We start from the raw sequence: 24,152 nt of genomic DNA on the forward strand, positions 1-24,152 counted from the left end.
TATTTCATTATCTTCTTCGACACAATGACTTTACCTTACGAAGCTCAGCTGAATGAGTGCTTTTTTGTAAAGCTCTTCTTTTACGTCTTTGATTTTTATTTTATTTAACCTGGGCAGATGATCTTGAAGCCTTATTTTGATGTTGTGCAAATATGACATTTCATTGTGCAGTACACATTTCCTTGGAGAACATCAAGCCTTGTCTACACCTGCTTTGGTGCATTTCGGACATGATCAGTGGTGTACGCTATTGAGCCAGTCCTATGTTTTTGTTTATCTGCTACCCTCTGGGAAAGAGAGGATCTAGCTGCCGATCTCTAAGATTTGAGCTGTCTGCTTCTTTAAGCTGCATCTGTTATAATCCCTGGATATGAATACTGGTATGGCTATTTCCATTATTTAACCCTTCAGAAGCAAATTGCAATGTTGGCATGCATGCGATCTTACATGTGCCCATATTTTTTCTTTCAGAGGGATTTTAACTGGTGATGCTTTTTCATAGGTCACATTTTAGTGTCCACACTAAGTTGGGTTGAGCGTGCTGAGGACGCTGATGTCAGTTTGAAAGTATTGGCTGGTATCATTTGTAGATCCATCTCAGCAGAGCAATTAAATTACCCCCTCCCCTCTACCTCCAATTGTAAGTCAGTAACGAGCTGGTGTTTTTTTTTTTTTTTTAATCACTATTTACAATCAAAGAGTGACAAAATAATTTTGCTGAAACCAAGTGACAAAGTAATTCCGTAGGTTTATAATCCAAATCTTTATTGCTATTTCCTTATGCTGGATTTGAACCTGTAACCTCTCGGTTGCCAGTCCAACATCCTTCTCACAAGGTCACATCATGACCTGGCACTCATTTTCACATCCTTGTGTTTTGTGATGCTCTTCTTTAAGAATTATCCCCTCAGCCCCTCTTATGTACACTTCGACCATGTCCTTGCAGTGCAGCCCGGGAGCACTGTGCTTTCTGCAGCCAGGATGAATTAAGCTCACTCGGCCAAGGGGAGCTGAAATGTTTCAACCCAACACCTGGCTTTACCACCCTTCAACAACACCCCTCGCATAGAGGGTCGACGGACAGTGTTCAGTCCAAGCCAACATGTGGCCCCACTTTGTCCCATGATGGGTAATTTGTAATTGTCCATTCTCTACCTACAGGGTTTATGTAATTTTTATTTCTTGATTTTTACAATCATTTTGTGGTTTATTTTGTGAGGAGGGGTTGGGGAGGAAGGTGCCAGATAATGAAATACAATGCTATGCCATTGTCCGTTTCTCATTGTAAAACCTCTCTTACCCCCTTGGCAGTGCGGTGAGCTTGAGTGCTGTGAATGAGCTAAAGCTGGTTGGCATGCATGAAGGGACTTCTGTGTTGGACCTCATAAAGCCAGATGGTGAGCACTATTTGGCAATAATATTGCTCCTATAATAAAGTCCTGATTTATGGTTGGCTCTTAATTCAAATTACTTTGGCATTTAAAAAGGAAAATCTGTATAATCGTATTGGAATTGTCACGGTTGTGCTGATAGTCTTTCTCTAAAATGCAGCACAGCTTGCAAGGCTCACTCATTTATGCACTACATTTGTTCTATCCAAGGTTTAAATATATTTCTTTCAAAACAATTCCTCAATTTTCCCGAGAGTGCTTTGCATCAGCATCCTTTGATTTCAATGAACGGTTCTTTTCTTAAAAAGGAAACTTTTATAATCCTGCCAGGTGGAGGTTTGTAGGATGTCATAGGAGAATGCGAGTTTGGTATGTTGTTGCTCTTAGAGAATGTGGAGTGGTGGGTGGAGCTGTGGGGGAGGGGGTTAGTTGAGGAAGTGTTTATTGGGAAAAATTAGGAAATGAAGAAGAGTGTGCAGCTGTGTTTAAGTGGTTTGCTTTACATACCTACGTACACCCTCTGGCTATGTTATATTAAGGTGTGATTCAATATGTCTCTGCATTACATAATTGTATTGTATCATCTGCAACCCTGACTTGATCAAATGACCCCAACAATGTTCGCTTAGTCATTTATCTCTTCCTTCTGGTTCGGTGTTGGTACTCCTCAATGATCATGTGTCTCTTGGTTATGTGAGCTGTTTTTCTTTGGTTTGATATCGATTTCATCCTTACTTTTGATTCTGTGCTCTTTCTGTCAAATCCACGTCACAGTGTCCAAGGATGTCAAATGTCAGTGGAAATGCGAAGATTTCGATTAACCTTAGATATAAAGGTTTATTTTATCACAAATATTTCATCGCATATTTGATTCCCATGTGTATAGTTTATGCGAACATATATGAGTGCGGTTTGAATCATGACTTTTGTAGCTCTTGTAGGTGTTTTAATTGTGTGCTAAATACTGTTAATAGTTAAAGGTATTATGCAGGTGAGTAATGAAAACGGTAAAGGTTTCCCGTTCCACCTCCTCTCCGGTTGCTCTGTTCCCCCTCCCTGCTTATCCTTGGAGGCTTTCTTGTGTTATGGTAATTAAACTGCCAGTGCTGCGGCTAATTGGATGGGCTATCACCCGTGTGCCCTCAAGGCTGGATGAGGGGCGGGGTGTCTGATGCTGGTAGAAGTGTCCGTGTTCGTGGTAAGTTTTGTCCGTCATTTAATTGTGGTGGTACATTGTCCTTGTATATTATGTATGTCTTTATCAAACGTTTATAACTGTCATTGATTCATTGTGTATTTTTTATTTTCAGATTAATGAAAGCTTAAAAACAACACTTTGTAATGATCAACTGCATAATTTTTTCTTCATCACATTTTTTTTTTAATGAAAATGGCTTCAGCAGTTGGTGACTCCCCCGCGGAAGATGACGGCAGAGTCCTACACATCTGGGGTCTTTTTTTTTTACGACAAGGAGAACACAGAATGGACCAGGACATAACTGAATGAAATGAGAACGGCACTCGGTAGAGCACATACCTCCACCAGGCTGAACAGTTTACATTTTATATCCCACTGATTGGCCGGATCTGGATCTGCACCTGAACCAAAATATAATCGGCTCTTTTTTGTCACCTAACCAACTTATCCACCTAGTTTTTTCACAAGTCGTCCGCAACTTTTTGAGATATCGTGCTTTACATTGTTTTTGACCCCATCTCTCAATGGTGAAGAATTACTTAAAAAAAAATTATGAAATCCTCGTATCCAGATCCAGATTTTCACCAAAATCGAATTGATTCGTCCTTGTCACACATCCAACTTGTCCTACCAAGTTTCATCCGAATTCGTCCATAACTTTTTGAGATATTGTGCTATAAATTGTTTTTGGCTCTATCTCTCAATGGTGAAGAATCACTTTTAAAAAATTTCCAGGATCCGGATCCGTGTCTTCACCAAAATGTAATTTGGTGAGGGGGGGGCGGGGGGAAAAAAAGCACTGAAATGGCAGATGATGCGAGACCAGAGAGCAGATGGAGGAAAACAGAGACCCCCAAACTGTCTGCCATGTGAAAGTAATAGGCCGAGAGACTCAGCTTCATTGTGGGAAACTCCAATTATTTTGAAGGTCTTGGTTTCCATCCGTCAAGTTGAGCGCAAGGTGTGAGGGATTGGTGCCAGCCCAAAGGGTAGAGGATTACTCTATCAGACTGCAGATCAAGGCCTTGCAGGTAGATAAAAGTTCATTTGTGCAAATGAATGACTTGTTTTCTATTCAGAATAATGAAGGTAAGCAGAGGAAACATTAATTTTAAAATATGATTTACTGAGGAAACCATTATCATCTTCCAGAAAAGTTTTAGGACTCTCATATATGCATTGTAAAACTTTGTCAAAATGTAACAGAATGAAGGAAATGGAACTTCGATTTCAAAAAGTTTTCTGGGGGAACATGCCCCCCCCCCCATTTCTTGTAGTGTACATTATCCCCATTAGGGTTTAATTTTTAGTGCTTCATGCAGCAAATAATTAGTCTCGCCCCGAAGGGGATGAGAGACGATTGCAACACCTCTATCTGTCTGCGTGTAACTCTGTCTTCAGTCAGTCACATGGTGGGGCAGCTATATTGGATTAAGGAAAAACTTTGGACATCATTTTCTCCAAAAGGGCTCAACGAAAATAACTGAACCTTGGTAGATGTCATCAACTCCCCTTGGGGTATATAGAATGATGACGATGATGTCATCGGTGAAGTGGTATTCCAGTCATAATTGGTTGACTTGAAATTCTTATCCAAATTTTTTTTGAAGCTTCATATATCTTCTCAATGTCCCAATGTGAATGTACAATTAAATTTATGACGTCATCGGTCACATGGTATGCCAGCCATATTGGGTTAAAGGAAAAAAAATTGGACGTAATTTTCTCTAAAACCGCTCAACGAAAAAAAAATTGAAACTTGATGGCATATGTCATCAACTTCCCATGGGGTATATTTAGGGTGATAACGATGGTTGCATCATTGGTTGGGACGTGGCTATGCCGCTGATGCAGTGTCCCCCTTACCAGTACACTGGTGCTCATTTTGCTGACCTTCGGAATGATGACAGGCTGAGTCAACCTCCTGGTGTATTTTAATTCAGCGGCCAACGGGACTTGAACTCAGGACTCTAGGATCCCAAGCCACCACCCTAACCACTAAGCCAACACCAGGCTTATTCCAGCCATAATTGGTTGAATTTAAATTCTTATCCGAAAAATCTGAAACATCATATATCTGATTCCAGACCTGAGATGAGTGAAAAATTAAATTTATGGCATTCATGACCCATGCCAAGAAACTATGCGACATAATAGGGTGCATGGATGATGTGGGTATGTCGGCCATAATAGAAGCATATTCAGTTAACGATGGTATTTTTGTTCAGAATGAACGCGTGAGGTGAGACGTTCCAGTTTTCCTTGTTTTTCATAAAACTTAATTGGCATCCCTGAATATTACATGGCACATGCTTGCCATCCATACATTGTGGAGCATCCAAGACGAATATGCTCAGGTAGTTTGCCAATTTGCTCTTTCCTGCACTCCCTGCATATGACTCATTGAGCAATGGGAAAGTTTGTTTATATTTATCGGCTTTTTAATGATTATGGTTTTTTTTAATTAAAAAAGTTACTAAATTTGTACAGAGGGAAGTAGAAAGGTCATTGATGTTGACTACAAATAAGATTGACCCAAAAACGTTGCCCTACAGCGTACCAGCCTCAGTAGGAAGATCACAAGACAGGATACTATCAAGAGCAACCCATTGTTTCTATTCAGGGAGATTATGAAATATTCATTCAGTGAGGGCCCCCTGAATACGATTGACAAAACCAGACAACTTGGAAAGTAATTCTAAGTAGCAGACAGGATTGAAGGCTTGAGAGATGGCCCTGGCCTCTCTTTTTTGGATTTGGAGCTTCCATTCGCTGTTGAGGCCCCTGGTGGACTAACGTGCGGCCCCTGAAGTGCGGCCGATAATACACAAATGTGAAAATGCCCCATCATAATCCACAATAAATGTTATCAAATTGACCGAATGGTTTCAAATGAGTGTTCCAACGTGAAGCATAAAAGTAACATAACTACATCAGGATATGGATGCTGTTTGCAAACAATTATGCTTGCAGCCCGGTGAACCACAACGAAGAAGAGTATGTGGAGGCGGGGCCTAATAGCAGCCATTATGGAGTCCTGCAGGTGGTGTGACGGCTCTCATACTGATGTGTTATCGGCAAAGTGGCCCCACTCGAAACCATTCGTGAAGATCACTGGTTTCGTCCATGGTAGAATAGCCAGAGCAGAAGTTGAACTGATGCTTAGCAGAGATTGGAGATTTGGAGAAGTGATGATGTTAGTCTCTCACATTGTTATGGATTGAGGAGAAATGGGTGCTGGAGTAGGGGGAGTACATGAATGAGGTTAGGTGTGAGGAGCATGATGCAATATGAGAATGATGAAATGAGTAAGGGGAAAGACGGGGAATTTAGGCAAAACTTGGTCCAGGTGGCACGAGCAGAGGGAGAAGCAAAAAGGGAGAGGGGTGGAGTTGTCCTGCTGATGATGGGCAAGATGGCGCAAGAGGATTGAAACGCATGGAGTTTTTTTTTTTGATCTGGCACAATTCCAAGGAACACAATATAAAAGCTGCGTAGCTTGGCTTTAAATCCTGAGTGTTCTACGCTTGAAGGAATATTGTCACACCGCTTTTCAACAGAGTATAAGATAAGGTGCAGGGGGAAAAGGGCTGTGGAGAGGTTCATGTTCGATTTTCATTTCCATTTCCATTTGATTGTTTGAAGTCTGTGATATTGCAGCAACATCATACACTTTGTATTTGTCGACACAAAACCAGGTACGATTTATCAATCATTAGCAAATTGACTGTGTCTCTGTCTCCGTCTCTGTCTCTCTCTCTCTCTCTCTATCTCTATCTCTATCTCTATCTCTATCTCTATCTCTATCTCTATCTCTATCTCTATCTCTATCTCTATCTCTATCTCTATCTCTATCTCTATCTCTATCTCTATCTCTATCTCTATCTCTATCTCTATCTCTATCTCTATCTCTATCTCTATCTCTATCTCTATCTCTATCTCTATCTCTATCTCTATCTCTATCTCTATCTCTATCTCTATCTCTATCTCTATCTCTATCTCTATCTCTATCTCTATCTCTATCTCTATCTCTATCTCTCTCTGTGTTGGGTCGCCGAAATAGGTGACCCTTATTGTGAGTAATTCTGTTTGTTTGTTTGGATGTTTGTTCGTTTTTCATCAGCATAATTGGTAGTAAACGTGGGCGGATTTTGACCAAACACGGGTGGTAGGTACATCTTATGACCTCGTGCTTTGGAAATTGTGATGGTTGCTCGGGACACTTTGGTTCCCTAGCAACAACCGAAAAACCTTCAAAATCGGTACCGTTCACGCGAAATCAATTCCGAAAGCCATTATCCCACGTAGGGTTATGAAATTTGGCACGAATGATCTACAGGTGATGCTCTATCAAATATATTCCGGTTTTTGTGATATATGAAATACTATACCCGCAGCGCCCCCTACAATTAGGGTATGCGCGAAAATTGGCGAAAATTGAAGGCCCCTAGCGACCAGGTGAGTGCATCGATACGAATGAAACTTTGCAGGTTCATGGTACTCGAGTACTACAACTTTGCCTCAGGACATATTGATCGATTTCCCTTAGGTCAGGGGTCAAAGTTCAATTAGTGCAAAAATCGATAATATGCGAGAGCTGGAGGTGCCTTCGTGCCAAATGCTACTCCTCCAAGGGTTATGGTCGGATGGTCATGAAAATTCACACTAATCGTCTGGAATACATTGTGCACAAACGATCGAGCCGGATTTTCGATTTAGATCTTTGTTCACCCACAACACCCCCTCGAACTTTGGGGATTTCCGATTACAAACCGCATTTTCGGTACTTTTCATTCAAATGGATACCGAGTAGTTACCAGTAGATGGAACTGGATGAGATTTGATATGCATAATCTTAAGGTGATTCCCTATCCGCTATATGACATCCATTTTGCTCTATATCTTATGGTTTCCATGCTCGGCGACCCATCGCCGCCTACCGGCTTGTCTCTCTGTCTCTCTGTGTCTTTCCTGCTTTAACAAGTAATTTGGTATCAAGAGCAAGCATTGATATCCCACTGATTTGCACAATGTATCCACATTTCCTGTTGGGCTGTGAATCATTCAACTATATCAGTTCCATGGAACTTCCATCCACATAATGAACGAGAACAGCACTCAGTGGAGTGCATCCCTCCACCAGGCTGAATAGCTGTTTTGTATCCCACTGATAGGCCGGATCCAGATCTTCACAAAAATCTAATGAATTTGTCCATGTCACACACCCACCCTCTCCATCAGGTTTCGTCCGAATCCATCTATATATTTTTAAGATATCCTGCTCACAGACAAGGGTGAAAACGTAACCTTCGGTAAACGTAACCGTCTACCTTCAGTGGTGGAGGTTACTATTTGAACAAGCAAATGAACCATTTTCAAGAATGAACTGACATTTCTTGATATTTGCACTTAATATAATTGTAACACAAGCAAGACAACAGCTTGTCAGCCATCCAGGCTGTGCCGGAAGTGTCTTCTTTATTTTTCTAGTTCCAATCAGATAACCAACAACAACAACACGAAAGTTGTTTCTGAATTGCAGGCACTTCAAACATACATTACATCTTCCCTTTCAAGATGGACAAGAGCATTGAACAAGTTATTATTACATGAACAAATAGTACGGAACTCAAAACCAATTCAGTAAGAGAAATAGAATCAGAGATCATAAAATAAATGGAGGCATTGATCGCTTGCAAAGTCCAACTCGGTCCCAAAACAAAACAACGGATTAAACACCTCAATCCACATGACCTTGCAACAAATCAAATCCAATTCAGTGCTCGGAAACATCCAAATTTAACAAGGGTAATTTCATAAAACTTAATTGGCATCATTTACAGAAACATTTACAGTTCATCACAAGTCAAGTCTGTTTGGTCAACGACTGATACGACCACTTCGAGTACGAGTTAGGCATGGGGTAACTGGGCAAGCTGTAGACACTGACGGGGTGACTGCTCTGTCTGGCTCACCCAGATCTGCTGTCGGTGCAGTGTCACCAGCTGGAGGTTCATGTCTGACGAACAGCTTGAGCCATCATGGGCTTCACTGGTGGTGTTATCAACGAAAGACCGATCGAGAGTAACACCCTCATTGGCTACACTGGTGCTCTTACGTAAATGTCGACGGTTACGGCGATAAGTGTCACCTTTTTCTTGGGACTGAACAATGTACGAACATGGCTTAGAATGCTGCTTCACAATCACAGCTGGTATCCACCTTTTGGAACCCGTAGGAGGCTCCATTCTAACTTCATCATTCTGATGTGATGGTGGAAGATCTTTAAGTGAGTGACGATTATGGTAGAACTTCTTTTTTAGGTCAAAGTGCCTTTTTACAGCATCACGGTCATAAGCTAGAGGCACCAGAAGACCTCGGGCAATGGGAAGGGTATTCCTTGGACGTCTTCCCATCAGTAGTTGAGCCGGTGATAGATGAATGCCTTCCAGTGGCGTTGTGCGATAATCCAGCAAGGCCAGGTGCTTCTCTGTGGATTTTCGCCAGAGTCGTTTTATTGTTTGTACAGCCCTCTCTTCCTCTCCATTTGGACGTGGATATCTGGGACTCGATGTTCTAAGAATGATTCCATGATCTTTGCAAAATTTCCTCAAGTTATGAGTTGTACATCGTCCCATTATCACTCCGTAGAGTCTCTGGTAGACCATGTCGACTAAACTGTGCTTTTAGCCTTTCAATTGTTGTATTCCAGCATAAATCCTTCACTTCATCCACCTTAATGAATTTGGAGTAATAGTCAGCTGTTTTGACTTTTTGATAGTCTGATAGTTTTGGCGATTTTGATAATCTGCACACTTGGGACAGTTCTGAACAGTTTGCTCTATGTCCGCATTCATGGAGGGCCAGTATAGAACCTCCCTAGATCGTTGCTTATACTTGACTATTCAAAGATGCAATTTGTGAATCAGGCTCAGCATGCAGAGTCTCAGAGTCGGTGGGATGACAATTCGCATGCCTACAAATATGATGCCATCCATAAACGAAAGTTCATTCTGGGAATCCCCGTATGGTCGAAGACAGAATGATACATTTCCGCCTGGCCTCTGACCATCCGTCAAGAATCATGGACTGTAAATGACCGAGTTCTGACTGAGTAGCTTTTTGAAGGTCCGCATACCTCTCGTCAGAGATGGAGAGAAAGTCCAGAATTGAAATATGCTCCAAGTTGTCCAGTTCTGATTGAGTATCTGACAGGTACGCTCTAGAAAGGGTGTCTGGAAGTTGCATATCCTCCCCTCTTCTGTACTGAATGTTTAGGTCATACCATTGCAATCGTAGCAGCATGGTCTGCAGTCTCATCGGAGCGGACAGCAGCGGCTTCTTGGTGATCATTTCCAGAGGCTTCTGGTCATTGTACACTGTGACTGGTTTCCCAAATATATAACAATGAAACTTCTTGCAGGCATGAACTATGGATGGCATCTCCTTCTCTATTTGTGCATACCGTGTTTCTGTCTCCGTAAAGGTCCTGGAACTGTATGCGGCAGGTCAGTTGTCCTGGAAGAGAACTGCACCAAGTCCACTTCAGCTCGCATCACAGTGAATCTCGACTGGTTTGTTAACATCAAAGTATGCAAAAACAGCCGGAGAACAGCAAAGTTCCTTCAGTCTTTCAAATGCTGTGGCTTGTGCTGGTTGCCATTGATATTCAATGTCTGATTTTAGCAGCTCATGGAGTGGAACGAACTCGTCACTCCACCGAGGGATGAACTTTGACAGATACGTGATAAATCCGATGAAGCGACTCACAGCTTCCTTATCAGTCGGAATCGGCATACTACGAACTGCCTCAATTTTGGCCGGATCAGGTGATAATCCATGAGCAGAGACAGTATGTGTCCTACGTACTGTACCTGCGACTGGCGGATTTTGCACTTCTTCAGATTCAACTTCAGATTGTAATTTGTTGCTCTCTCAATAACCGTTTTCAGAATTTGATCATGCAGCTCCACGTTTGGACGAGCTACAAGAATGTCATCCATGATCACGAATGCTCCATCTATGCCTTCAATCATGTGGTCCATAATCCTTTGAAAATTTTCAGGGGCACATTTCAGTTCAAAACAAACCCGAAGCCACCTGTACCTCGCGAATTATGTATTGAAACGCGTCAAATAGGACAATTCCTCATCCAGTTTGATTTGTAGGAACCCTAACTTCGCGTTAAGCACTAAGAACACTTTGGCATCAGTTATCCTTGCAACGACCTCCTCAACCGTGCGCATGGGATGGTGCTCCTTCTTGATGACTTTGTTCAGATCAGACAGATCAAGACAGATTTTCAGTTTGTCATTTCTAAGAGATACCACCATTGAGCTGACCCATTCAGTTGGTTCATTAACTTTGACAATGTATTCATCGGATTCCATCTCCCCCAGTCGGGTTTTAATACGTGGCAAGAGGGAAGCGGGTTGTCGCCACGAAGCGTATGCTATTCCCTTCACACCAGGTTGCAATTTAATTGTATACATGCCTGGCAGAGTTCCAGTAGTTCGCACTCGGTCTGGATATTCCTTCAACTTAGCAAGAATGTCACCGGGGTCCACTTTGGTTCCAATGGAATCAAGTCTGATGATCAGACCCAGAACTTCACAGCTGTATCTCCGGATATTATTTTTTCCTGTGAGAGAGCGACCACTTCAAATGTTGTGGTGAATGTCTTGCCACGGTACTGAATAGGAAGATCCACGGCTGCTACGGGTTTTATCCTGTGATTCGAGTAGGTGCACAATATCTTTGCTGATTGACGGAGTTCGGCAGTGTGCATGAGATGCTGATAATTAATCAGACAGTGTCATTGTGTTGCAGCGAGCTCCGATATCAATTCTGAAGGTCACTTGCCTTCCTGATACCAAGAGGGACTGCCTCCATTTATCACGTCGCGATGCAGCCGTTGTCTGCAGTGCACCAATCTGTAGAACTTTCCCATTAGTTTCATCCTTGTACTCGGTTGTATCAGCACAAGCACCATCCGACTGAGTTTCAACTGAATGTATGCTGGCACATCGACGGTAAGCTGCAAGCCAATGTTTCTGTTTCTTGCACTAAGAGCAGGTGGATCCAATTGCTGGGCATTCCCCGTGATTCCGTGCATGGTTAGGATCCTTACCACAGCGGTGGCAGCTGTCCTTACGCTGGGGTCTATTCGGGGTTGATCTCCTGCGTGATGGCAGTTGTGATGCTGGGTTCAATTGTGGTTTCGGCCTCGATTGTTTGTAGTGTACTGCTGCTGCACTTGTGTCCTCATCACGGACAATGCGAACTTGAGTTCATGAAAGTTCATATTGCTGACCCACTTGAAGAGCTTTGGCCTCACCTCTGTGTAGCAGGCGCTCCTGGGTCTTCTCCTCGTACACGGCTTGGATAATTATCGCATCCACGAGCACGTCTTCAGATTGCACATACTCGCAGTCCAAGAGAATGAGACGCTAGTCCTCAACAAAGTTGTCACACGACTCCTCAGAGCTTTGTTTCCTCTTCAACAGCCGATGCCTCACGATGCGCTTGTTTTTTTTTCGGGGACGAATATACAATTCAAATTTATCCAGAACTTTGTTGGGGTTATCCTTCTCACCTTCAGTCCATTCAAAAGTCTTGCATATCTCTCGTCCTTGTTCTCCGATCCACGTTTCAAGCCAGCCTGCCTTGCGTTTGTCAGGCAGATCAGCCAATGGACCATCGAAAACAAATCCAACGTGATTTTGAAATCTAAAAAATTCCTGATATAACGAAGCCGAATCCCAGTCAATTGTAGGGTGCTTAAAGTTAACGGATGCCACAGTTTATGTATCTCAGATACCAGATTCAGATACGAATGAACGGAGTTACTTGCAGATCACTTCTGACACCGTGTAACATAAGCAAGACTCCAGCTTGTCAACCATCTGGGCCGTGCCGGAAGTGTCTTCTTAATTTTTCTAGTTCCGTTCAGATAACCAGCAACACCAACAACAACAACACTAAAGTTTTTTTCTGAATTGCAGGCACTTCGAACATACATTACAATAATAATGCCATTCCTTTCGTGCAGTAAAGGCGCAGAGGGTTGTCGAGGCAGATTGGCAAGGAGCACAGTCCTGGACGGGTCGCCACTCCGACGGAGGTTACCCCAAATGGTTATTACCCAGTATACTGGTACTCATTTCACCGATCTTGGAAGGATGACAGGCTGTCAACCTCACCTGGTGTTAATTCACTGGTTAACAGACGATCAAACTCAGGATCCTGAGGTCCCAAGCCAGCCACCTTAACCGTGAAGCCTACGCCAGCCTTGATATTTGCACTTATCACAAATTTAGAATTCGGGAGACTGTACCTAACAATAAAATGGGGGAAAAACGCCAAAACATCAAAGAAAGAAATCGTTGATTTTGGTGAAGTCGGAAGCAATGCAGCTGGTGATGAAAATATATTGAAGGGAGAGTGAAAACAGGGTTTGATCAATCCATATCAACAGCAATGTTTTTCTTCCTGATCTAGCAGAACTCAATTATTTGTACAAATATGAATGCCAATTATTTATTTTATTTTATTTTAAGCAGAAAAGGAAGGGAGGAGTTGACAAATACTGTATATGTGTTGGAAAAATTCGTTTTTCCACTCCTGAAGTTCTCTCTTGAGTTTTGTCGAGCCTGTATCTCCATTTTAACATATAGCAGGTTCAGGTATCAAAACTTGTAGTTGGATGGTGATACGTATCTTACGGCATCGTTTTGAAATATCCCATGACCTGTTCCTTGGGATATGGTGAAATTGGCATTATTGGTTACGCACATGAATCTGTTGAAGATGTGTGGTTACGCACATGAATCTAGTTTCCCTGTTCGTCACGTGTTATAATTCCTGAAGACATTTCCAAAATAAGAGTAATGGAAATGACAAATGCAAAGCAAACATTGTTTTTGCTACTCGGATATTCCGAAGCCTGAATCTCCACAATCCTTGCTTTACATGAAGATTTGCTTTTGGGATCAAGTACCCCAAGAGGAGTCGGCAATGTGAAAGGTCAGAACTCTTTTAGCACCTATTAGACTAGCCACACGTCCCCGACAGTTGGTTTCACAAATTATTGGTGGTTATTCATGTGTGAATTAAAAATCTGTGCATGGTATAAATTACAGCAATACGAGCACACACTGCAGTGCAAATCTCCAGTGAATCAAATTAATTTCCTGTCATTTGGTTGCAATGATTTCTGGAAACATCCCCCCCCCCGCCTTTCACTTCCACTTTTTGTCAACCCCTTCCCTTTCCCCCCATCCCCCTACCCTCTCCTCTTCCTCTCCACTCCACAGCCCGTCCTGGTCCTCATGATTGTTGTAATTCTATCCTCCTGCAGGGAAGGGAGTTTTTCTTTTTCTTTCTTCCTTTCTTTCCAAAAAAAATTACAATCGAACACCATTCCTTCATTTCTGAGCCAATCCTCTTTAAACTTGGTTTTGGAGGTACCATGGTCCAAAACACCCCTTAAAAAATATGAAAAAAATAAGAAGGAATTTGCCCATTTTGGTCCTCCGTTCTAAGTTTAATGGGCCAAAGGTGAAAAACGAAAAGTAACATTTTGTTTTGCCATTCCCTTGTATTTTAATCTATCGAGGTGAAAGTAGGCACAAAGGTCCTTTCCAAACATCCCCTGCAGGGATGCAAAGAAAAATTCATGCGGACTCCCTTTTGCCGATTATATACAGCAGTCAACGGTCAAAATTGGTCATAAAATTGGTGTTGTTTTTTGTTTGTTTGTTTTGGTTTGTCATGCCTCTGTCATAACACATTATCTTTCCAATTATTGGCCATTCCCAACAAGAGTTGGCAAGATAATGTTTCCACAGCCTCTACAGATCGAAGCAGACATACGTGTGACATACATTAGTTTAGTGCTTTTCTTTAGCTTCCACAGTGGGTCAAAGTTCAAAAATCAGATGCAAGCTTAAGTTTACTCGCATTTAAATTTCAGATAAATCCAGACAAGACTTTGCCCAAAAACAATACCTTGCCACAGTCCCTACAGACTAAAACAGGTACACATTGGTCTTGTCTTCTTTATGATTTTTTTTTTTTTGATCCATTAAACTCCTCAACTCGTATTTATCTCATGGGAATGGGGAGACTTTTCATTCGCTTGTGACTATCTGAGATTCTTGATAATATTTTAAGATTTTTGATCCAGAAGGCATGGTGCAGCTGAAAATGGTGATAACATTGGCAGTTGCTGGTGACTCGCTTATTCTTCTCTGTGATCGTCGGTTTGTTGCTGATTCTCGATGATAGGCTTTGATTTTGGCTTAAATTTGCTTACCTGTAAAACGTGCTTTACTTCAAGACAAATATGGGAAGAACGTCTTGAAAATTACATTTTGCACATTCTTCTTTGATTCTTGATTAAAATACATCATATTTGTCTGAGCAAGTAAATCTTGTGATCAAATGGCTCGTTCATCATTTTGTCGTTTAGCATTTGAAAGTAGAATGCATTATTATTATTTCAGGAATGTCGTACTTATTGTTGAATCGAAGGAATAGTTGTTTCAAATGTGCAGCCACAGCTGTATGTGATGCTCATTCATTCATTTGTAATCGTGAGTCAGAAGGTGACTTGAAAAGTGCACTTTGTTTACGTAGGCCGTTGCTGGGCCCATCACTGTTGTGCTGCATGGTCCGATGGAGTCTGCCTCTCAGCCGAACTGGAGCTCATAAATGTGGATAAGGCACTGCTTGCTGCCAGTAGACAGGTAAGGCGGACAGCAGGAAAGATTAATGTTGTTTGGATATGGACTTCGTAGGTGTATCAAAAGCGGTTGTTGGTAAAGTGTCAGAAACCTAATTGAAATTTTACAGCAACATTGCAAGTAGCTGATGAATGTTTTTTTTTTAATTGTGAATGCTGGGTAACTTAGGGTTTTGCCCTGTCCTTCTTTGGCAGCGCTGTGACCACTGTCATCGTTTGGGTGCTTCTGTGAAGTGCTGGGTGGAAGGCTGCCGACGTCTCTACCATTACCCCTGTGCACCGGTGGCCGGGACTTTCCAGGACGTCCGTTCGCTTTCGCTGCTCTGCCCAGATCACATCCACCAGGCTGTGGCAGTTGGTACGTCAGTACTTCGTCATCCGTGAGGTGGACTATTGTTTCAGAGCAAACAAAGCAGTATATCTTGCATTGCATGGTGCAATGGGGGCACCTCGTAATGTATAATGCACTGTACTCAAAAACGGATTGCCTGACACGATAAAATACCACTGTGATTTGCACCAACATGACCTTTTGAGTGTTCTCAGCTTTACATTTGGTTTTTATCAACAAAAGTGCTGAATTTATTTTGACAAAACAGCCCACGTTCATGGTGAAAGCCAGTGACTTGGCACTTAGGATGTACTGCAAGTGCAAGCATTTTCTCATCATTTCTTAATGGTCTGCTGCATCATTGTCAAATATTTTTTCCCTTCATGGAGTTTATCTTAGGTGCATTGTGCTTCACCTTGACTTGTGCATGCCCCCACAGACATAACAATATGTTTGTTTGAATTTCAATTCCACCTCCCATACCCTTACCTTCCCACTCACCTTGCTCACATACGCTTAAACTCCAGCTGGAGAGGAGGCAAATTGTGTGATGTGTGAGAATCCCGGAGATTTGTCTAACCAGATGTTCTGCACAAGCTGCGGGCAGCATTACCACAGCCGCTGCCTGGACATTGTTCCAGGAACAGCTGTGCGTGCAGGCTGGCAGTGCCCAGAATGCAAGATTTGTCAGAACTGTAGGTAAGTACCACTGTGCAGTGATGAGAGCTGATAAAGGCAAGAGAGTTTAAAGTTGATCATTGTTGATCGTGGTGTTTGCATTTCGCTTTGATCATGACTTCGCTTCTCTATTCTCTTTTCCCAATTTCTGGTTTCATTGTCCTGTTATCATGATCCCCCCCCCCCAATAAGTTGCACTATTCCTTGCCCTACTAAGAATGGCATATAATACAGTACTAGTCTTGTAACCAATTAAAGTTTTTTTCTTTTTTCATCTGGTGGTCCAAAAACGAAGCATCTCCCTCTCCTTCCCTCTCTTCCTCCCCCTCTCCCTCCCCCTCTCCCTCTCTCTCTCTCTCTCTCTCCCCCTCCCTCCCTCCCTCTCCCTCCCTCCCTCTCCCTCCCTCCCTCTCCCTCTCTCTCATCAGGCAACCGGGTGATGATGATAAAATGCTGGTTTGTGACGCTTGCGATAAAGGTTTCCACACGTATTGCCTTCGCCCTGCTGTCAACGCCATTCCGCAAAACAGCTGGAAGTGCCAGGTGAGAAATTTTAAATTCCTCTTCTTGTTATCCTGTTTTTTTTTTCTTTCTTTCTTCTTCTTGCTAATTATGCACTGCCAATTTAGTGGTGCTTGGTGTTTCTGGCCTGTGGGACACTGTCCCTCCCATCTTTAAAAGTCACTGCTTTTTTTTCTGAATTGTTTTTTTGCAACGATAAGAAAGGAGATTGCATTTATTTATTTTGGCAGGCTTGCATATATTTTAAAGGGCCACTGTGGAATATGTAGAAAAAATGAAAATGTAAAAAAAATATATTATCCAATCCAAATCACATTCTTGATTACAGCTTCACATACGTGGTTGTGAGTATGTGATGTGATGTGATGGAGTGATGGTTCATTTTATAGATTGCTCTGAGACACCCATTGCGCTGAAGAGATAAACAGCATCATTTTAAGATGTATATCTGTCTCTGTTTGGTATATTTGCTTGATGAGCAAAAGAGACCTGAGAAAAAATAATATTGGAATGAATCACCTGAGCCATGTAATGGAAAAAGCGTATGAGCAGCACCTTCCACAATGAGTTAATGCAAGATGGAGTAGAAGGACACACAACTCTAATACTTGATAAGGAAAAACTATTCTGGCGATAATGAGATTTACTTGCCTACTTATCTACTTGTATTTGGTACGTCAAAATGTGATGTGCAGCAGACATGTCAGACACAGTGCCATATCCAATGTGGGTTTCCAGGGATGTAGTTTGCATGCTTTCTTATTCACTCTATCCAATCAAATATTGATATGTCAGCAAAAAGTTCTTAGTCCAAATGAGGAAAATTATTCAGTGATTCATTGAGATTCTTCAACAGGTTAAATTCAATTTCCAGTACCGGATATTTATTCCATCAGTCAGGATTCTCCAAACTTTGAAATGTTTCTGTATATCTGTAACAAAGTAGGTCTATGTTCACATGCAGCTTCTTTTTTTTGATGTCTGTAAAATGATCTACATAATCTGTGTAATAATGCGCTTGTCCGTCCGTGTGTAACGCTACTTTCCACCCATTGGTTGAACAGCTGGCCTGACACCACCCACAATACACCTGATTGATAGGTCACATTGTTTGGCAACCATATTGGATTGAAGAAAAATGTTAAATAATGTTTTCTCTGGAGCCGCTTTATCAATCGACATGAAACTTCACAATTATGATCTATGGGGAATACATGTTTTAAATTTCAACTTCGTCGGACACATGGTCTGGCAGCCAGAATTATTTAATTTTTTGATCTGGGTTCTTTATTACTTTTATTTATTTATTTATTTTTGAAAAAAGGCTTACTTTGCTGTGCCTGTATGGGTTTGAGGGTAAAGGAGTAGCAGCTGCAATGCGAATCCTATCCAAGTCCCTCCTGATGACTTAACCTTTGCTTTTTGCTTGTTCGGGTTCCTTCTGATGACTCCAATGCAGGACTGCACCGATTTGGTCTTCCATTTGATTTGAATTGAATTTATTTTAATCCCATTTTAAATTCAATTGAATAATAATGAAAAACGTCATGGGTCAGGGTCAGGTGTCCAATCAAAGTGGGACGTCTTAGTACCCGGTTATCACTGCCAGCAGTTTTAAAGTGGCAGTTCGAGTTATGTCTCTTTTTAATTACATAACACCAGTTCACAAACACCACAAAAAATACACCACACAAAACAAGTTCTGGGTAGGGTTACACCTGAGCTAATTTACAATTGCTATTCTAAGGGCGGTGGACACTTATCCAACCAAGATATTCTCGTTTTGTATTTTTATATTAATTTTCTGAAATTTGTAGAATTTGTTTTTCACTTGGAAGTTGTGGGTTACGGTGTATAAATAAAGGTGGAAAAAGTCTCGTTGATTGCAATTTAATTCCAGGCTATAAGGCAACAAAGAGTGTAAATTTTGAAAAGGGGGTGTAGACTTTCTAAAGTCACTCAATATAACCATGGTGCATTATATATGCACATTGCACATAGCATAGGCAGTGGGCATCTTTTTTTTTATCTTCAAACCCATGTTGTTGTTTCTTTTTCGGGAGCGATCGAGGCACCAATTTGTTGTCTATACACTGCCCAATAACTATGTGGAATTCTCTCAAGCAAGGGCTTTTACCACAGAGGTTCCACGGGTCCCTGCTGTTATTTCCGACGATTTTCTCTTAAATGACTCGACCAGGGACCATAAAACCCATGTCATTTTAAGGTCTTTGTCAGGAATCTCATGAGATTGTGAAATAAAGTAAAATAAAAACTTCGTCATTATTTACTTTTAATAAGCCTGATGTTGGCTTCGTGGTTAGGGTGGCGGCTTGGGATCCTTGGGTCCTGAGTTCAAGCGCCGTTGGGCTGCTGAATTAAAAATACACCAAGAGGTTGACTCAGCCTGACATCCTTCCGAGGTCAGCAAAATGAGCACCAGTGTACTGGTGAGGGGGACACTGCATCAGCGGCATCGCCACGTCCCAACCAATGATGCAACCAGCAGCCACAGGCTGCACTCTACAGAGAGATTTACTTTTAATGATGTGTATATATATATATATATATATATATATATATATATATATATATATATATATATATATGTATGTATGTATATGTGATGTGTGTTTCCAGCTCCACTATGAGCCTTATATCCTGTAAAAAAAAATTAATGCAAGTGGCGTATAGGAACTATTCTGGGTTGGGTTCTGATGGCTGAGAGTTGAGGTAGCAAAGGTCAGAGGGGAGATGGAAAAACACAAATGCCACTGATATGTTTGTGAGGTGAGAGCAACAGGTCTTGCATGTACACCCATCACTGGGATACCAATAACGTTGAGAGCTTTAGTTTCCTGAGAATGTACCGAAGACGTGGGTGATGCAAAGGTGCCGGCCTATAGGGGAGAGCAGTATTGCGTTGATCTTTGGACAAAGGTCATGTAGCCTTTGAATATTTGTGATTTTTCAAGGAATGACTCTTAACAATGGAACATGCACAGTTTGTAGCTGACTTTGGAGGCCAGCTTTGATATTCCTTTCGCCCATGAGAGGTTCGGGCTGATGGTAAGGCCTAGAAGTTCAAGAGAATAAACCTCTTCCAGTTGTTGGTGATTGAAATAGATAGGATTGAGTAATTTGATGATCATTCTGAGTGACAGGTTGAGACTGCGATTTGTCAGGATTGAAAGACGTGTTCCATTTATCAGACCAGTATCGAATCAATTCCATGTCAGCAGAGAGTGATGCAGCTGCTGCCTGCCTTTTGCTGCGATTGGGTACTGCATGGCATAATGGGGTATGATGCCAAAAGCAAGAACCGGTTTCACATGGCATCAGAGAGGTCGTCTATGTTTATGAACAGCAAGACTGCCCAAGATACTGCCTTGGGGAACTTCAACCTATACTGGGAGTTAATAGGAGGAGATTTCATCAATTATGCTACGTGGACGACAATCACCTGAAAACCGCAGAAGAGGTTGCCGACCACACTGGAGAATAGCTGCAGTAATATCCAAGCAATTAAAGTTTTCCACGGACCAACGCTAGAGTTGTTGAAAGCCCGTAGTCCTTCAATGTTGAATACCTTGCCGGTTATAAGTCAGGATCAGTAAAAACTTAGTTCTCCAGGGATGCCAAACGAACACACGCATTGCCGTGGCAAAATGGTGGGAACACGATGCTCACACCCTCTCTTAAGAAATAAATAATTTATTAACACACAAGAGCATGGAACAAAATCATGAACATGAAACACAACTACTACACAAGAAAATCTACCCATCTATGAATGCACACACTTGGTGAAAGAAAGAGGGAAAAGCATGGGGTGAAGAAAATCACACTGGTGAATTTGTACGTTGGCAGCAGGAGTCAGACATTGGACCAGGAGCAGAAATGAGTGTTGTGTACAGCTGCCCCAGAGACCAGAGTCACTGCCTCTCTTTCAGAGGCAGACATGTCTTAGAGGCAAGAGCTGGAGCAGTCCCAGCAGCAAGAAGCTCATGGAGTCCAAGACAGATAATTATCACCGGCCCTGGAGTTCAATCAATCATGGACTGGGAACGGTCCCAGGCCGGCGTCCCATATGCTTAAGGACAGCTGGATGTAGCCACCTCTCCATTTACATCGCCATTTGCACTCTGGTGAATGAGAGCGATGTAAGTTGCCTTCCAGGCAGACACGAATCGGCCGAAGGCGAAGCACAGGCTGAATAGAGACACGAGAAGAGCAGCAGAGCAGGATTTGGGAACATGGGTAACAAATGGCATCTGGGCTGTCGTCGATGCAGATTCAAAGCTGGACATATATTTTTCTACCATCTCGGGTGAGAAACACACACCATCCATTACATAGCACGGATATGAGGGGACAAGTTGGGGATTGCTTGATGAGTTAAAAAAAAATTTGAGACCTTCTGCCTTGCTTCGTGCAGTGTGTGATCAGGTCTTTTTGAGGTGATAGATGGGATGAAAGGGAAACCTCCACCAAGGACGGTTTTGTGAAGTCACCACCAGGACTTTGAAAAAGTACATGACTAATATATTTTACAGTGATGCTTTATGTAATCGGTGGCAAATAAGCGTAGGCTTTCTATGAAGTTCATTTTCATTTCTTCGGACACTTATGTCCCAGCACCCAAGCGGCACACGATCCACTGCAAAGTTGGAAAGCCCTGTGTTTGAATGACAGGATTCCAGAAGAATGACAGGATTTGAAGAAGAAACATGAGAAATCATGAACCTACTTCACAGTTTCATGCATTTAATTATTTTGCAAACAAAAGGCTAAATTACTTTTTTATTATCTCAGCAAAACAGCCATGAGTCGTGTACTGTTCAGCAGGCGGACATAAATCGCCAGCCATTGGCTTTCCAAACAACACGACCCAGTGCGACAATTAATGTTGGTCTTTGCGATCATTTTTATGAATTCTATCAGCTTTGACACGTTTAGCATTGATTCTGTGATTTATATCATAGATTTTTTTTTAAAGTATTATTTAGTTTCTTTCAAACCATTCTTTTCGGTTTTTGTTTTCCTTTAACTGACTGTTTACTTCCTTTTTTTTGTCAATGATGAATCTGTTGTTATTCCTCAGCACTGTTCTGTGTGCGGAGATTGTGGCAGTTGCACACCGGCAGACAGCACCGACCCATGTTGGCGTGTTGATGGCTCGTTGTGCACACAATGCCAGCAGCAGAGGGCAGATGGGCTCACTTGTCCACTCTGCAGAAAGGCTTGGGGCAACAGGCCACCCACCAGCCTGCTAGTTTGCAGGCAGTGCCACTGGTGTGTATGATCCATATTTTATTCCACCTCCTTTCCCCCTCCCCCCCCCCTCATGCATCAATAGTTTAAGCTATGTATCTGCGATCGCCAAGGGTTGCCCTTAGCTTACCCTTGGCGATCGCCCGCAACTTATCCTTGGCCCACGATCCAATGATGGCATATTTGTTCGGACCTTGACCATTAACATTTCGGGATAGAGTCCGAATTAAGAAAATGTGTCCTCATCTACAATGTATCCAAAAAATTCAACATCATGAAAATCAGAGGGAAATTATTGAAGGTGTGACCAAAAAGGTGTTTTTTGTTAATTATGTTACAATGCAAAAAAAAAAAAAGTAGGTCAAGGACACGAATCGTATATCAGGTGCACAACTTCAGTGCAGGTACGCTATTATGATGCAAAAACATCTTGGAAGGCGAAGCGGTCTTTGAGATTCCGCATTGGCAAAATTGATCGATGACAAAAAATACGTTTTTTTTTCCAGACCACCGTTTCACCTTGACCTTCAACCTGAAGAGGTATAATGTAAATTAAGCATACATGCGATTTACACTAGGCTATCTCGTGAGGGCAATTACATTCCGATCGGACAAACCTTGGTGGAGTTTTGGTGAAAAATGTTAAAATGTCTAATTGGGTCCTGGCCTTACTTAGGTCACGGTCAAAAAAAACGTCAACCCAGCATACTTTGTATTCCCATTATTGATGCAAAATTTCATTCCGAAAGTCCTTATACAATGGCAGCAGAAAAAAAATAGGGAGAAAAACCTCAATGGTGAGGTCATTTGAAATGAGGTCATTGCCCTTCACCTTGAAATTAGGTCATTGCCCTTCCAACCGTGATTGGTGCACTTAATCCCAGACACAGTCAAATTAATACACCAGGGGCAGATTCACTGTTTTCCTTTGCAAGGTAACTGTATAAGCAGATCATCAAGCATGTACATTTTTTGTTATTACTGCACAAATGGAGTGTTTGACCTTGTTCTAACTCACAATTCCAAAGGATTGGGTAAAGTGGGCTCTCAGGACTTTGAATGTGAGTGGTCATCTTGTTCTAAATGAGCGCAAAACAAGCTGTTGTTCATGTGAACATCTTTTGATCATCAAGCTTATTTTTCATTATGGGGGAAAAAGTGGCTGCATTCTTCATATTACGTGCCATTATTTGAACTTTGAAAACAAAACTCCAACCATTATTACCCCCCCGCCCCAATACACTACCCCCACCCCGCCCCTTCCCCCGCACAGCCTGAAACGGGGTTTTGCAATTGTGTGTATGTGTGTGATGTCGTTGGTTGCTATCTCCATTTGCGGGCTTGAGAAGATGGAGCGAAGTCCTCCCAGGACTCAAAAGTATCCACCTCTGCTTCGGTTCGTGGACCTAGCTGTTCAGGCAAAATAAACATCGCCCGTACACATCCGGAGAAGAATACCATCCGGACTCGTCCAGAGGCAACCACCATTCTGATACGTCTGGAGACTAATATCACCGCCCGGACGCGTCCGCAGACGATCACCACCCGGACACGTCCGCAGACGATCACCGCCCGGACGCGTCCGCAGACGATCACCGCCCAGACGCGTCCGCAGACGATCACCGCCCGGACGCGTCCGCAGACGATCACCGCCCGGACGCGTCCGCAGACGATCACCGCCCGGACGCGTCCGCAGACGATCACCGCCCGGACGCGTCCGCAGACGATCACCGCCCGGGCGCGTCCGCAGACGATCACCGCCCGGGCGCGTCCGCAGACGATCACCGCCCGGACGCGTCCGCAGACGATCACCGCCCGGACGCGTCCGCAGACGATCACCGCCCGGAGCGTCCGCAGACGATCACTGCCTGGACAATTCTGGAGTTGACCACTATCTGTCTGGACACATCCGGTGCATCAAATAATGTGCAAATACAACTCTCTGAACGTTTATAAGAATTACAGATGAAATGCGATAACTTCGAGAATCTCCGAACCAGAACGAAATTTCAA

General features: G+C 42.5%; 1 protein-coding gene across 14 annotated transcripts in view; it reads left to right on the forward strand.

Moving 5' to 3' along the window:
- LOC147030538 (histone-lysine N-methyltransferase 2C-like) overlaps window positions 1–24,152 on the forward strand; it is a 240,631-nt gene that overhangs the window by 57,500 nt on the left and 158,979 nt on the right. For all 14 annotated transcript variants that reach the window (XR_015056437.1, XM_085874679.1, XM_085874678.1 and 11 more), the window contains 7 exons: window positions 947–1,129; window positions 1,312–1,397; window positions 15,229–15,338; window positions 15,530–15,692; window positions 16,193–16,364; window positions 16,772–16,886; window positions 21,970–22,160. Coding sequence is in view for 13 of the 14 variants with exons in the window: in XM_085874679.1 (XP_085730805.1) it covers window positions 947–1,129; window positions 1,312–1,397; window positions 15,229–15,338; window positions 15,530–15,692; window positions 16,193–16,364; window positions 16,772–16,886; window positions 21,970–22,160 (1,020 nt within the window). In the remaining variant the exon portion in view is untranslated. The remainder of the gene's footprint in view (window positions 1–946; window positions 1,130–1,311; window positions 1,398–15,228; window positions 15,339–15,529; window positions 15,693–16,192; window positions 16,365–16,771; window positions 16,887–21,969; window positions 22,161–24,152) is intronic.

This window comes from Eptatretus burgeri, chromosome 3, assembly GCF_056783735.1.
Source record: "Eptatretus burgeri isolate ZD-2024b chromosome 3, Ebu_testis_v1, whole genome shotgun sequence".
In the NCBI taxonomy this organism is placed as follows: domain Eukaryota; kingdom Metazoa; phylum Chordata; class Myxini; order Myxiniformes; family Myxinidae; genus Eptatretus; species Eptatretus burgeri.